The following is a 14,304-nucleotide window of genomic DNA, read 5'->3' as shown; positions in this document are numbered from 1 at the left end:
ACACGACGAGCCTAATCGGGGCTGGCCTTCCGCCTGCGCGGAGGCCGGATGCGCGCGCGCAGAGGCGAGGATGCGCACGCGCGGAAGATGGGTCGGGCGCGCGACTGTTAGCGCGCGGCCGTTAGCGGTCCCCGTTTTGACAACTGTCTGCAACGCTGAGGTGCCCGCGGGCCACAGTCCGCGTGACCCATCCCCCGTTAGCGCGCTCGCCTCCTTCGACGGCGCAGTCACCGCGCGGGGCGGCCGCCCGTGAAGTAGCTACCACGTCTTGTGTCAACGAATAAAGCTCCGGGACAGCGGCGCCCTCGGCGACAGCTGGGTGGGCAACCTGGGCTGGGAGCGGTGGCCCGTAGCTTCCGTGAGAGCTAGCAGCGGAAGCAACCTCCAGCCTGGCCACACAACAGCCGCCCGGCAGGCGAGACCTGAGCCTGGTCTGGCATGCGCGGAATGCTCCTTGAGCCCTCTTCTGGCTGTTAACTTCGGGGGACGGTTGTGGCCACACTGACACGTATTTTCCAAATAAATCGTTTATTCTTGCGGCGGCGGGACCGAACACGTTAATATATTTTTAATTTACCCAACACTTCTACCCAGTGATACAACTTGGTAAGCGTTTCGAGCGAGCATCCGCCGGGTTAGGAAGTCGCGGACTGAGCAGCTTGCATTTGCCACGACCGTCCTCAACTGTTTTGAAGATTGTTCCATCTTATAACTACCAGTGTGCACAGACTCCTACTCGAGTAACGTCGTGGTCCAGCGATGCAAAGAACTGAAATCTCAAGGTTTATTTCCATTCTAACACGGTCGGGTTTAGCGCCAACAACTAGGAAGTAAAGTAGATACCCCTAGGAACATGGAAAGATTGAAGCCAGCATCTCACTCAGCCCATCCACGTTTAGTAAGAAAACATGTCAGCTGTGCAAGTGCATCTCCTGTGTTGGGAAAAGCTAGCCTTAAGTTTTGATGGCTTATAAGCAGTTAGTTGGCATTTAGAAGAATAGTTTGACATTGGTGAAGAGATTCTGAATCCCCAGCCTTGATTTGAGGCTCTGTGTACTGAAGTATAGTATGTCTCTGGAGGGATCTAATTGACTGAGCTGTCTAAGAAATGCTGTCCTCCTTTCTAGACATAGCCCTTCGTAGGGTGACTTCATTTATTTAATTTTGGAGTTCACTTTTGGAGACTTTGGCCAATGAAAACTCGGTAACTTTGTAACCTGTTTACGTTGGCAGCAGGAATGGGATTTTACTCAGCTTAACACCTAGACAAAGATGGAGCAGGCCAAACCTCAATATGGCCATCTGAACCTGGTAAACGGAATAAGAGATAAGGGATAGTACACATCTTTAATCCCAGCACTTGGGAGGGAGAGGCAGGCAGGTCTACAAAGAGAGTTCCAGGGCAGCTAGGGCTATTGTAACCTGTTTACGTTGGCAGCAGGAATGGGATTTTACTCAGCTTAACACCTAGACAAAGATGGAGCAGGCCAAACCTCAATATGGCCATCTGAACCTGGTAAACGGAATAAGAGATAAGGGATAGTACACATCTTTAATCCCAGCACTTGGGAGGGAGAGGCAGGCAGGTCTACAAAGAGAGTTCCAGGGCAGCTAGGGCTATTGTAACCTGTTTACGTTGGCAGCAGGAATGGGATTTTACTCAGCTTAACACCTAGACAAAGATGGAGCAGGCCAAACCTCAATATGGCCATCTGAACCTGGTAAACGGAATAAGAGATAAGGGATAGTACACATCTTTAATCCCAGCACTTGGGAGGGAGAGGCAGGCAGGTCTACAAAGAGAGTTCCAGGGCAGCTAGGGCTACACAGAGAAACCCTGTCTTGGGGGGAAAAGGAGCTAAGGGATGGTCTTTTGTTATTTTTTTCCCCCTACTAGATGGGGTTATGGCTTTTAAGTAGGCAAAACGCTCAGATTCCTTTTGTTAGGAAGGAGCTACCATATTTAACTGGGTAGAACAGGCACCCACACTTGGGTAAGAAAAGCGCCTTTTTCTTGAGTGTTGTCCCACTTAGTAGAAACAAAGAACCATTTGACTAAGTCAGTCAGGGGTTCCAACATCTTATACTGAGATGAGATAAAATTATAACACGGTAGTTGATGTCATCAAATCTCACCTAGGATCACTGACTCTGACCTTGGCCACCATGTTTATCTCTCTTAACTTAGTCTCCTCAACTTGAAAATAAGAGTTATTACTGTGCCTAGTGTGAAGTGGCTGAACGGTTCTCGGCACAATTTCATCATTGACCATTACTAGCATTAATATTGTCTATGACCCTTTTAGGAAACGAGTTGATAAGTGCACGGCTGCTTTGATCTTGTAGAATTCCATAACTAAATGTAAGATTGCTAACCTACCTCGTTTATGTTTGTAGCTGGAAAAGCCTGTATTGTCTTCATAATAGCACAGAAGAATTGTAGATAGGAAGGACAGACGGAAACGAATGAGGACTATAAAAGAAAAAAAGGAACATCCAAGATTGAGGTACAGTAGGTGACCTGAAAGAGTTGGGGAAACTGGGATTGGGGATTTAGCTCAGTGGTAGAGCACTTGCTTAGTGAGCTCAAGGCCCTGGGTTCGGTCCCCAGCTCCGAAAAAAAAAAGAAAAGAAAAAAAAGTTGGGGAAACTATCGTGGCCATTGATACACAAGGCACTTCCTGCTCCCTTTGGCATATTCTCAGGCTGTGGTTGGAGAGTGTCAAAACATACACCAGAGCTCGCCCACCACCACCACCACCACCACCACCACCACCACCACCACCACCACCAGGAGCCCTTCCTGTCTTCCCAGTGCTGTCCCCAGTAGCTAAGTGGCAGCTGTGGAACTTTACTACTTAAATCTCTATTGTGCCTGTGCTGCTTGATAACTGTGACCTGAGACAGCTCACATGTGCCTCAGTTTACTCATGTCAAAAATACCCATCATACAGTACTTCCCAGAGCGGGGTTAATCCCAGAGGCAGGTCTATAGAGTGAGTTCCAGGACATCAGAGCAATTATACAGAAAAACCCTGTCTCAAAAAACCAGACTGTAAAAAACACTCCCTTTTTAGAGTGTCCTGCGGATTTGTTGACTTAATTCATGATAAAGTGGCAAAACAGTGCCTATCACTGGAAAACAGTCTGCTTCAGGGCTGTTTTAGTGTATCTTGGAAGCTGGCAGAAGAAAATAAAAGTAGAATTACTCCTGAATCTTTCATTACTCCTGTATCTTTCCCAGTATAGGCGCTAAGATGGCCCCACCTCAAGTAATTTAGTATATTTTACACTGTAAAAATGAAATATGAAAAACTCACAGAATTTTCAAACTATGGGTGGCATTCTAAGGGAAATTCAGAAGGCTTGTCAGTAGGGTCCTCAATGCTTTTACTTTTCTTTCTCTTCTAGAAAAACTGCCAGGACTAAGAAGGTAACCCACAGGAAGCTGTCTTCAGGTCCTGGTAAGAGGGATACGGAAGTATTGAGCCGTTAGCACAGAAGGCCGTTCCGTGGGGCCGGACACGTTCTCTTTCATTGCCAACCCTACTACTTTCCCAGATTCTCTACGATCCTAAAGAATTTGGTGTCTGAAATTTTAAAGTTTCCTATCTGAGGTTCAAGAAGGAATTTAAAGCCAGTTGAGAACAAAACGGTTCCTGATTACAATGTTTTAGTTTTTGTTTTGTTTTTACATTAAGGCGATGCAAAAGTAGCGTGCATTCAATAGAAACCCAAACATCAAATTTTGGGCTTTGATCTTTTCCCAAGTTAATGATACGAGGTCCGGGGGTTGGGGATTTAGCTCAGTGGTAGAGCGCTTGCCTAGGAAGCGCAAGGCCCTGGGTTCGATCCCCAGCTCTGAAAAAAAGAACCAGAAAAAAAAAAATGATACGAGGTCCGATATTCTCTTGCAGTTCTGGGCAGTGGTAACAAGGCATGGGTCCTTGTAAGCCGTACGGACACAATGGGAAACACTCATTGCCGTGTGCTGTGCTGCTAAGCTCTGGTGTTTGATAGGCTACATGTAGGGAATGCACTTCCAACCTAGGATGTTTCTTATTTATGGAAGTTGTATCTAGATGAAACCCCTGTGTAAGTAAAGGAGCCTCCAGACCCCTTGCGGTCCTAGGTTGTTTTTGGTGTTTTACTAATATGTATGTTTATGTGAGGGCGTTGGATTCCCTGGAACTGAAATTACAGATGGCTGTGAGCTGCCATGTTGGTGCTGGGAAGTGAACTCAGGACCTCTGGACTAGCAGCCAGTGCTCTTAACCACTGAGCCATCTCTCCAGCCCTCACTTTTCTATTCTTAATGGTCAATTTAAGTCACTCCTTAATCTTAATGTTCACTCTCCCAGTTTGCCTGCTGTGCTTTCAAGAACCTGGCGATCCTGAAAAACTAGGAGAATTTCTTCAGAAAGACAATCTTTGTGTCCATTATTTCTGTCTTGTAAGTATAAGGCCCTCTTTGCTTTGAATGTGTTACAGCTTTTGCTATACCAACTACTTTTGTATCTAGCCTCAAATTTATAGCCATGTTTGTTTCCATATAGTTTTTAATATTTTAAAATCCATTTTTAAAGTAAAAAATATGATCTAAAACCCTCACAGGATAAAGTGTGAACAATAAAAAACATGTTGGGGTTGGGGATTTAGCTCAGTGGTAGAGCGCCAAGGCCCTGGGTTCGGTCCCCAGCTCCGAAAAAAATAAATAAATAAATAAAAAATAAAAAAACATGTTCCCACAATCATAGGCCTCTTTCCCTCCTCCCTGAAACTAACACTCGTTTAGATCATCCTTATGCTTCTTAGTAAGTGTAATCTGAAGATCATAAAATGAACCAATCTTAAGATCTCTTTTTATGAGCCTTGCCTGTATATATGTCTGTGCCCCATGTGTATGCAGTGTCCGCAGAAGAGAGTGTCTTCCAGAAGTACAATTACAGGCAGTTGTGAGCTGCCATGGAGATAACTAGGACTCAAACCTGGTCCTGCCCAAGAGCAGCCAGCACTCTTAACCACTTCAACCATAGATTTTATGTTCTTCCTGTCGGGCCTAGCTCAGGCTGGACTCTGACCAGGTAAACAGAAGGATTGCTACTTAAAATCAGCATTCCTCAGAATGCTTGTAAACCTGGTAAGGTGGGTTTCTGTCAAGAAAAGCTTTTATTTTCTTATCTGTACCCCTCCCCCAATAACCTACCTCCAGAAAGGGCATCTAGTTCCCTATTAAACAAGCCTCCAACAGATCAAAGCCCCATGCTAGTTCCCAGGCTAGACCAGCTAACTCACCTTCCTCTCACCAAAGGTAAGTCCTTATAACAGACTGTGTACTCTGTCTATCCCAGGAGATGCTCACACAGCAGTTAAGAGTTCCAGTAAGCACTCCTCTGCACCCATGGAGCACTCTCAGTCAGTGGGTCCACTGCATGCTCACATCTGCTACAGAAACATGGGAGGAGACACTGGGCCACACCCCAAAGGGGCTCTGCCCCTTGTAACCAAACTGGGTGCAGATCATTTGCAGCTTCTGGCTCCTGCCACCCACCATATTTGACTACAAACTTCAGAGTCCACATCTCCAGCCATTTCTCTCCTCTACCCACTCTGCTCACTCCTCCCTCAGCTGAGTGTCTTCCCAGAGCTGCCTGCCCTGTCTAGAGCCTGCCACAAAAGTCAGACCAGTTTGCCATGCAAGCCTCCCTACACCACCTTGGTCACCATCAACGTGGACAAGGGACACCCTTGGCGGTGCCCTTAGATTGAGACACTGTCCTATGGTGCTTATCCCTTCCTTCCCTGTGTCTCATCCCTGTGCTATTGGAATCCTCCCTTGGGTGAAGTGCTGTTTACAGACCCTTCCCCAAGTCTCTCCTAAGTCCTCCTCGCTCTGCTCCTGGAAAGTCTTTGCTGCTACCCTTTAAGGATGTCTTCCTTCCTGTTTGGACTGTCTCCCTTCTCTAGTTTGCCTGCTGGAGCCTGACCCGACCATGAGTCCTAATTACACGTCGGCTCCTCTCTCCTCCTCCCCTAATCTCTTTCCCACTGTGGACTCAGAGTCCATTAAGCCTGGCTTACATATGGTGCTGAAATGATCCCACCCCCCACAAATTGCTTGAATATGTAAAGTTATCTTTTCAGCAGTTGGTAGACATTTGATTTGAATCAGTTTGGTGGACTTTTGTGAATAGACCTGCTAAGAACATTAACATGCAACTCTGTTTGTAACATGCATTCTTCCTTCTCTTGGGCAGATGCCTAGGAGTGGGACTGCTGTTTGCATGTGAGTAGACATGTGTGTGACGCTGCCAAGCCACACTCCCATTAGCAGCGCGGGAGAGTTCCAGCTGACAGTTTTTACCAAGTCTTGGTACCGTCCATCTTTTTCCTTTCAGCCTGCCTACTGGATATTACTAACGTCGTATTGTGCTCTTAATCTGTACTTGTTTGAGGAGTAAAGATGTTGAGCTTTTCATGTGCTTAATTTTCTATTTTTAAATATTTCACTTATTTTTCATTGAATTTGTATGAATATTTTCTTTTGTTAAAAGAAACCAGATTTTGATCTGGCATTGTGTTGAATGCTTTTACTCCGAATGCTTGGGAGTCAGAGGCAGACAGATCTCTGTGAGTTCAAGGACAGCCTGGTCTCATAGGGAGTCCCAGGACAGCCAGGGCTACACAGAGAAACCCTGTCTCAAAAGAAGGAGCAAGAGAAGAGAAGAAACGGAAGTGGATGCTTTTGTCTTACTGGATTGTAAAAATTGTTATATGTTCTGGATAAAAATCCCTTCTATATAGTTATATATTATTTCTAATGATGTCTTAAATTTTTTAAAATTTTGATGTTGTATTTATCAGTTTTTCTTTTAAATTAGAAAAGTTTGTGTGCCCTAAGTAGTACTTGTATACTATTTAATTACCTAGATGCCTTTATCAAAATCAATTGGCCATATATATAGAGAGAGATAAATAGATATAGATCTGGAAAATTATACTATTAATCTATATGTGTCTATAAACTAGCACTCCACTGTCTTAATTCTTGCGGTTTTATAATGTCTTAAAATTAAATATGGTAAATTTTACAGTCTTTTTTAGGATTGTTGGGTATCAATTCCTTTCAATTTTTTATTTGTAATGTTCTGTGGTCCTAGTGAAAATACAGTATTAATGCATCGTTTGTTAAATGTTTTTCTAAATATTTTGTTGTTGGATTATAGAAATATAATTATTTTGCATATTGACTTTGTATTCTACAATTTTGTTAAACACTTACCAATTCAACAATTGTATTTATTATTTATTTATTTGGGATTTTCTGGTGCTCTATGTAGATTGTCAGTGCCAAATTTTGTCCTTTTTTTTTTTGGTAGATTCTCATGTAGCCCAGGCTGACCTTCTGTAGCTTGACGGTGGCCACAAACGTCTTTCCTTGTACTTGTACTGCGGGGCAGTGTACTTGGGTACAGATTCATGTGTGTGTGAATGTATGTTCAGTTGTGTGCGTGTGGAGATGAAGTTGACATAAGTGCCTTTCTCTATTTCTTTCCTCCTGGAGTGCACCCGTCTGGCAAAACTCTCTGACATCAAGCCCCAGGGGCCCTCCTGTGTCTGCCTCCTTAGTGCTAGGATTCCAAGTGCACGTACTGTACCCGGCATTTTATGTCGGTGACGGGGAGCTTGTGAGCAAGGGCTTTACTGACGAAGCTATCTCTCCACCCCCGAGTTTGAACTTCTGATTCTCCTGCCTCTATCCCTCAAGTGGCATTTGCCACCATGCTCAGCTAGCTAGCTAGCTAGTTAGTTAGTTAGTTAGTTAGTTAGTTAGTTAGTTAGTAGGTTAGTTAGTTTGTGAAACTGTTTTATATGTATGAGTGTTTTGCCTACATGTCCTACCTGACGCCTGAGGAGGTCGGAGAGTGGGTTGGATCCCCTAGACCCAGACTTAGAAGGCATGAGCCACCATGCGGGTGCTTGGGAACTATTCCTGCCTCATGCAAGAGTAACAGTGCTCGCTCTCAACTGCTGAACCATCTCTCCAGTTCCCCCGCCAAGGTTTTAGTGGGGTGCCAAGGGTTGAACCTAGGACCTCATACATGCTAGGCAAGTACTCTCACCAACCGAGCTACATTCTAGCCCCCGACGTTTGCCTTTTATTTCTTCTTGCCTGGCTAGGGCCTTCACCCTAATGTTTAATAGAAGTAGTATAAATAGTTGTGCCTGCCTTTCTCCCACATGAGGGGACAGGATCTAGTTTCTCAACATTACAAATACACTTACTGTAAACCTTTTTCCTAGATACAATTTTGTCAGTTGAACCTTTTATTCCTGATTTGCTGAGGATATCATGAATGTTCTGAGTTTTTCAAATGTTTTGCATATACTGACATGATTTTTCTCTTTCTGCATTCTTGGTGCAGGCCTTTCTTGGTCTTGCTTTATTATTCATTAAATGGGGAGCTGAATTAAACTTACTAATACTTAATTTTTTATCTCTATCCTCATGAGAAAAATTGATCTGAGATTTTTATTCATTGCAAATCCTGCCAGGTGTTAGCACTTGGTTAATTCTGATACGTCAATAAGCATATACACTTTTTAACATAAAGTTAAACATACACGATTTTTGTAGGGTTTTCTTTCCATCTCATATATTATGGAGGTCTCACCATATAGAACATATAAACCTAGTTCTTTAAATAGATACCTGGTATTTCATATTATGGATTTCCTAAAATATTAAACTCCCATTAGAGGCTGTCTAGGGCTGGGCAGACTGGCGCAGATGCACGGTCTCAGCAAGTGGGGCTCAAAGTGGATGATCGAGAGCTCAAAGTCTAACTGAGCCTGAATTGCATGAGTCTCTGCCTCCAAAAATAAGGAAATACCAAAAAGTTAAAAAGGACATTTAAACTGTTTCTGTTCTTGAATTTTTGTTTATAAAAATAGCACATGTCCATTATAGAAAACGTGACTAATACTTAACAAGTATAAATAAGCAAAAGTCACTCATTGTGATAAAGACTTGAAATAGTGAGAAAATACGTGGGAAATGCTTAAAGCATCATTAGATGGAGCCTGCTGGTGGGAGACTGAGGCAGGAGTATCACAAGTTCAAGACTAGCCTTGACTACACAGATAAACCGTCTCAGAAATAAATATTGGGGCTAAAGAGAGGGCTCAGTTTCCCTAGCCAGGGTTCGGCTCCTAGAATCCACAGGGCATTTCGCAATCATCTAACTCCAGTTGTAGGGAATCTGCCCACCTCTTCTGATCTCCTCACATACTGCACACACACAGACATGCAGACAAACACTCATACACGTTCAGAAATCTCCTAAAAATAAGTTAAATACATACCCTAAGCTCCCATTGTACATTTTATAACTACTGCAGGAAGCCCAACATCCTAATACTTTTGAAATATTAAATGAGCAGAATGTCCCAATGAATTTAATAGAATCGGATAGCTTCTTTTTTCTTTTTTTTTTTTAAAGATTTATTTTATTATATATGAGCATACTGTCACTGCCTTCAGAAACACCGGAAGAGGGCATCGGATCCCATTACAGATGGTTGTGAGCCACCATGTGGTTGCTGGGAATTGAACTCAGGACCTCTGGAAGAGCAGTCAGTGCTCTTAACCACTGAGCCATCTCTCCAGCCCAAGAAAAGAATATTCTTAAAAGTCCTGTACTAGTGGGTAATATAGCAGAGGGGGTGTGAGTGGGTTCTGTAGGCTCAAGTGTGAAGGCCACCTTTGTAACTGCCATGTGACTCCAGCCATGTCACCTGCCAAATTACACTTCAGTAGCCTCTTCTGCAAGATAAAAGCCTTAATGGCTTCTGGGTCATATTTTGTCTTTAAAAGTATGAAGTAAATCAATCTAGAGAGAACATGTCCCCAGTGTTGACAAAATGGCAGGAGTAGCCCTTAGCGAATGAGAAAGGCCCAGATTCTGAGGCTCTGTGGCTTTTGACACGTTGTTTCTCCATTGTTGTCCAAAGAGCTGAAACAGTGCTGGAGCATCCAGTTCCTATCATTGTATCAGGCGTCATTAACTAACTTACCTTGTGCGTACACAAAGGACTTCCACACGCTCCATTTCCTAGCTGTCCCTGTCATTGGCACCCCACCGTATACTTGTGTGTGTTGACAGCCTGGTTCTGCTGCTCCCTAGATCCTATCTAGCAAACTGCCTCAGAAGGGCCAACCCAACAGAGGTCTCCATGGATTCATGCCTGAAGATATCAAAAAGGAGGCAGCCCGGGCTTCTAGGAAGGTTAGGATTCCTTGAAATGGGGACCTTGGAATAGGCCTTTCCTACGCATGTTTCAGAATCCCTGTGTGTGTGTGTGTGTGTGCGCGTGTGTGTGTGTGTGTGTATGTGTGTGTGTGTGTGTGTGTGCGTGTGTGTGTGTCTGTGTGTCTGTGTGTCCGTGTGTGTCTTTCCTCAAGAGCCAAACCTAGTCCTTAAGTCCCATCTCTTCTAGAATGTATCCTAAGAGAGAAAGCAGCACCCTAAGAACATTCAGTGCTTCTTGAAGTTCAGTTTTAGGGTACCCTGGACCACTGAGGGAAAGAGAATAGTTGTTGTTTCCCAGAATTCCCAGTCTGTAGAAAGAAGAACCACAACTTCTGTTTGTTTAGTTTTTTTTTTTCCGGTCGCAAAGCTTTGTCTGGAATCTCATTTGCAGATCTGCTTTGTGTGCAAGAAAAAAGGAGCTGCTATCAAATGCCAGAAGGATCAGTGTGTCCAGAACTTTCATCTGCCTTGTGGCCAAGAAAGGGGTTGCCTTTCACAGTTTTTTGGAGAGTACAAGTGAGTGAGGAAGGAAAAATGTTGGTTACTCTTTGCAGCCTGCCGTTTAGGCAGCGCTGAAGTCAGAACCCGGTTCTCATGAGACTGTTTTGACTCTAACAAATCTGTCCCTCCGCTCGATAATGGGAAACAGTGTCTTGTCTTGGAAGTTTCACAGGGGTTTCTTGCTTCCTGTCCCCTCCTTAAATTACAAACAGCTGGCTTCTTAGACAGCTGCTTATAACTAAATAGGACATTCAATAATGGGACGCTATGGAGACAGCCCTCCACAGCTCAGTGGGTAAGCAGCCATGAGAGGTCCTCTGGCTTCTTCACCCATTCACCGAGCACCAAGCAGACAGCTGATTGCCCTTCCTAGACCAGGCAGCTGGGAACCTGCATCAGTGACAAGCCAGACTAAGTCTGTTTACCCACCGCAGATCCTATTGTGGAAAACATCGCCCAACACAGAACATCCACCAGAGGAGTTTTGGGGAAAGCTGCGTCTTGTGTTGTGAAGACTTATCCCGAGCAAGTGTCGAGAACATCAGGAGCCCATGTTGTAGTCAAGCTATCTACCACCGAAAGTGTATCCAGGTGGGGCTCTCTCTCCTTTCATGATTGCCCTGCCCTCTGCTTGGAACCAGGGCATCCTAGGAATGCTGAAGCATGTGTGGGATACAGAAGGACATACTGCTGGCATGTACCCAGGATCTGCTTCCAGTCTGTGAGCTAATAGTCAACCCAGTCATCCTTGGCCTGGGGCCTCATCATAAGATTGAGACGAGGCAAAATCTTCAGGGTTTCCATAACAAATGGGTGTTCCCAAGAGTGAGTTAAGGAGCCCAAAATCTCCCTCATTAGTAGGATGAAAGGGAAGGGAATGTGGTCAAGTATGTGACCTCTGCTGAGTCAACACTGCCAAGCCCCATGGCCAGAGAGGACAGCTGAGGCACTCCTGGGAATTCTCTTCAAAAGCCTTTCTGTCCCAGGCCTGACACTTGGTGGCAGCCCTCATTCTAGTACACCCAGACCGCCTTTCCTGAACGAGCAAGCAGTGAGGCGGACACGGGAGGGTAGCCTGCTTGTCTTCACGAATTCTTCTCTTACAGAAATATGCCCACACGTCAGCAAAGCACTTCTTCAAGTGCCCCCAGTGCAATAACCGAGAAGAGTTTCCACAGGAGATGCTGAGGATGGGAATCCACATTCCAGACAGGTAGCAGACAGTCCACGCGTGCGGCAGGAGCTGAGCCAGGGGCTGGGTTGTGTGGTTTTCTAGATGGGAGGGGAGTGTGAAGATAGGTCAGAGCTAGGCAGCAGCTGAGGCATTGATGCACAGTGACGTGAGAACGGTGGCAAGTGTGCTTTTCAGTGGTCAAACGGAGAGGGAGATGGGCAGGAGGTGTGTTCCTGAGAGGGCACTTAAAACACAAATCTCTGGGGATGGAGAGTTTGGACCGCCATGACTGCACCACCTCTAGTCTCACAGCCAACCTACTTGCCGGCCTTGTGGGCAGCGCTTGGTCTTTGAACTCTTGCTGTGCTCGGCATGGCTTCTTCCCGGTAGACACGGGGTCACCAACAGGGTATGAGTCCCTTCCGTCTTCTCTTCCCACTGCAGAGATGCTGCCTGGGAACTGGAGCCAGGGGCTTTCTCCGAGTTGTATCAGCGTTACCAGCACTGTGACGCCCCCATCTGTCTGTATGAGCAAGGCAGAGACAGCTTTGAGGACGAAGGGTAGGAAGAAGGTCCTGGGTAGAGAGCTCTGGCACTGTCACTGAAGCAGGAAGTCTGTTCTTGTCCACAGCCCTCGGGATGAACCCAGTTCCCAAGCCTCATATCTGAGCGGCCCCTGAATTATTCATGCACAAATGGTGGGTCTCCTTCGCAGGGTCTGTTTGAACCCACTGGAAAGACACTCAGGGTCAGTTACTTTCCAGATTCAGCCTGCCAGGGGATGTGCCCACCTGTGGCCTCTTATATCAACACCATCCTAGAGCCGGGGGGTAATATTAATATGTATAGCAAAATTACATTGATTTAAATGTCCTGGGGGCTGGAGAAATGGCCCAGTGGTTAAGAGTACCCAGCTTCTATTCCCACCATCCACATAGCAGCCTCCAGCTGTCTGCAGCTGTAGTCCCAGGGGAGCTGACATAGTCTTTGGCTTCCACGGGCATTGTATGCATATGGTCCACATACATGCATGCAGTCAAAAGACCCATACACATAACAAGATTCCCAGGAAGTTGTTTCTCCTCGTGGCTGAGGCCAGACGGTGGCTAACGTTCAAGAGTGACAGTTGTGTCCTGATTGTCCCCGCTCTCCTGCAGGCGGTGGCGCCTCATTTTGTGTGCGACATGTGGATCCCACGGAACCCACCGGGACTGCTCCTCTCTTAGACCCAACAGCAAGAAATGGGAGTGTAATGAGTGTCTGCCTGCTTCAACCGCGGGTGAGGCTGGATGGACGGTCTGCATGAGAACGTGAATGGGACTGGGAATGGAGGCAGCGTGTAACAGAGGGGGACTCTGAGTGGACATGGTAGCTTTGGAAGGGAGTGGCTGATGAGGGGCTTGAGGACCTCTACACAGGAGAAACAGAGGCTGAGCCACCTTCCCTTTTCTGCCTCCCTTTCACCGCAGATTCTGTATCTGAAAACTTGGGTGACACCCCCTGTTGCAGCAGCACCTTCTGCCCCCACGAGCCTTTCCTAAGGGCCACCAGCCTGGAAGAGAATCCAGGCTCTTCCTGGACCAACTGGCTACAACCTTCCCTGTTAGAAAAGCCTGAGTCCTGTAGTGGAAGCAGCTGCCAGTCCTGGCGATCCAAAGGAATCAAAGTCACTAAGGATTGCAAAAAGTCCAAGTAATAGCCTCAGAGTGGTTCCTGCCCAGGACAGTAAGGTACGAGAGACCCTTGCCGCATCAGTTTGGAGAGGTAGCACTTTGAAACCATGAGACAGAAGGGGCCAGGTGAAGAGGTCTCAGGGGTCACTAAGTCTGTGTGCCAACAGAGGAGTGTAAGGGCACTGTCCACCGTAATGTGACTCTCCTGTGCTTCCTCAACCTTCACTTGCTTGTTATTGACAAATAAAGGTCATCTCTCCCCTCAGGTCTCCTTGTGAATTGGCTGTGGAATCTCTAGTTCACTAGAGAATCTGGAGGGTACCGCTCAGCGTTCTCATTCCAAAAAATATCACTAGGATTTCAACATAGAGATAGATTTGTTATTTGAGAGGGGATCAGCTTTCTGGGTAACTGGGATTCCGGGGTGGAGAGTATGTAAGTTCTGGTCAGTGAGCCAGCAGAGCAGCCCACTTTGGTCACTTAGTGGTGAGGCTAGGTCCCTGAGCTCAGCATAGTAGGATTGCCATCCTTGTGTGGGGCAGAAGGCTTCCACTTACTCTAGCCAGTGTGGTCGCAGCTCTGCAGCTGGAGTGAGCCACTCACACGGCACTGCTAACTGCTGTGACGGTGAACTTGCAACACC

At 45.9% G+C, this 14,304-nt stretch overlaps 1 protein-coding gene across 2 annotated transcripts; it reads left to right on the top strand.

Moving 5' to 3' along the window:
* The first annotated feature begins 48 nt into the window (after nucleotides 1-48).
* Phf7 (PHD finger protein 7) lies at nucleotides 49-13,921 on the top strand. 2 transcript variants are annotated; one of them, XM_032918448.1, is made up of 11 exons: nucleotides 49-782; nucleotides 2,398-2,507; nucleotides 3,412-3,464; nucleotides 4,362-4,453; nucleotides 10,188-10,289; nucleotides 10,705-10,829; nucleotides 11,249-11,405; nucleotides 11,921-12,027; nucleotides 12,433-12,549; nucleotides 13,146-13,267; nucleotides 13,458-13,921. In XM_032918448.1, exons 2-11 carry the CDS (start codon nucleotides 2,467-2,469, stop codon nucleotides 13,682-13,684), a joined length of 1,143 nt encoding a protein of 380 aa, XP_032774339.1. In that variant the 5' UTR covers nucleotides 49-782; nucleotides 2,398-2,466; the 3' UTR covers nucleotides 13,685-13,921. The 2 variants fall into 2 exon arrangements, 1 of the variants encoding a protein (XP_032774339.1); XR_004389736.1 differs by lacking the exons at nucleotides 10,188-10,289; nucleotides 10,705-10,829 and having other exon boundaries at nucleotides 50-782.
* The last annotated feature ends 383 nt before the right edge of the window (nucleotides 13,922-14,304 follow it).

Source organism: Rattus rattus, chromosome 13 (assembly GCF_011064425.1).
Source record: "Rattus rattus isolate New Zealand chromosome 13, Rrattus_CSIRO_v1, whole genome shotgun sequence".
Taxonomy (NCBI): Eukaryota; Metazoa; Chordata; class Mammalia; order Rodentia; family Muridae; genus Rattus; species Rattus rattus.
The sequence above is the reverse complement of the archived record's forward strand: the minus strand, read 5'-3'. Positions and strand labels throughout refer to the sequence as shown.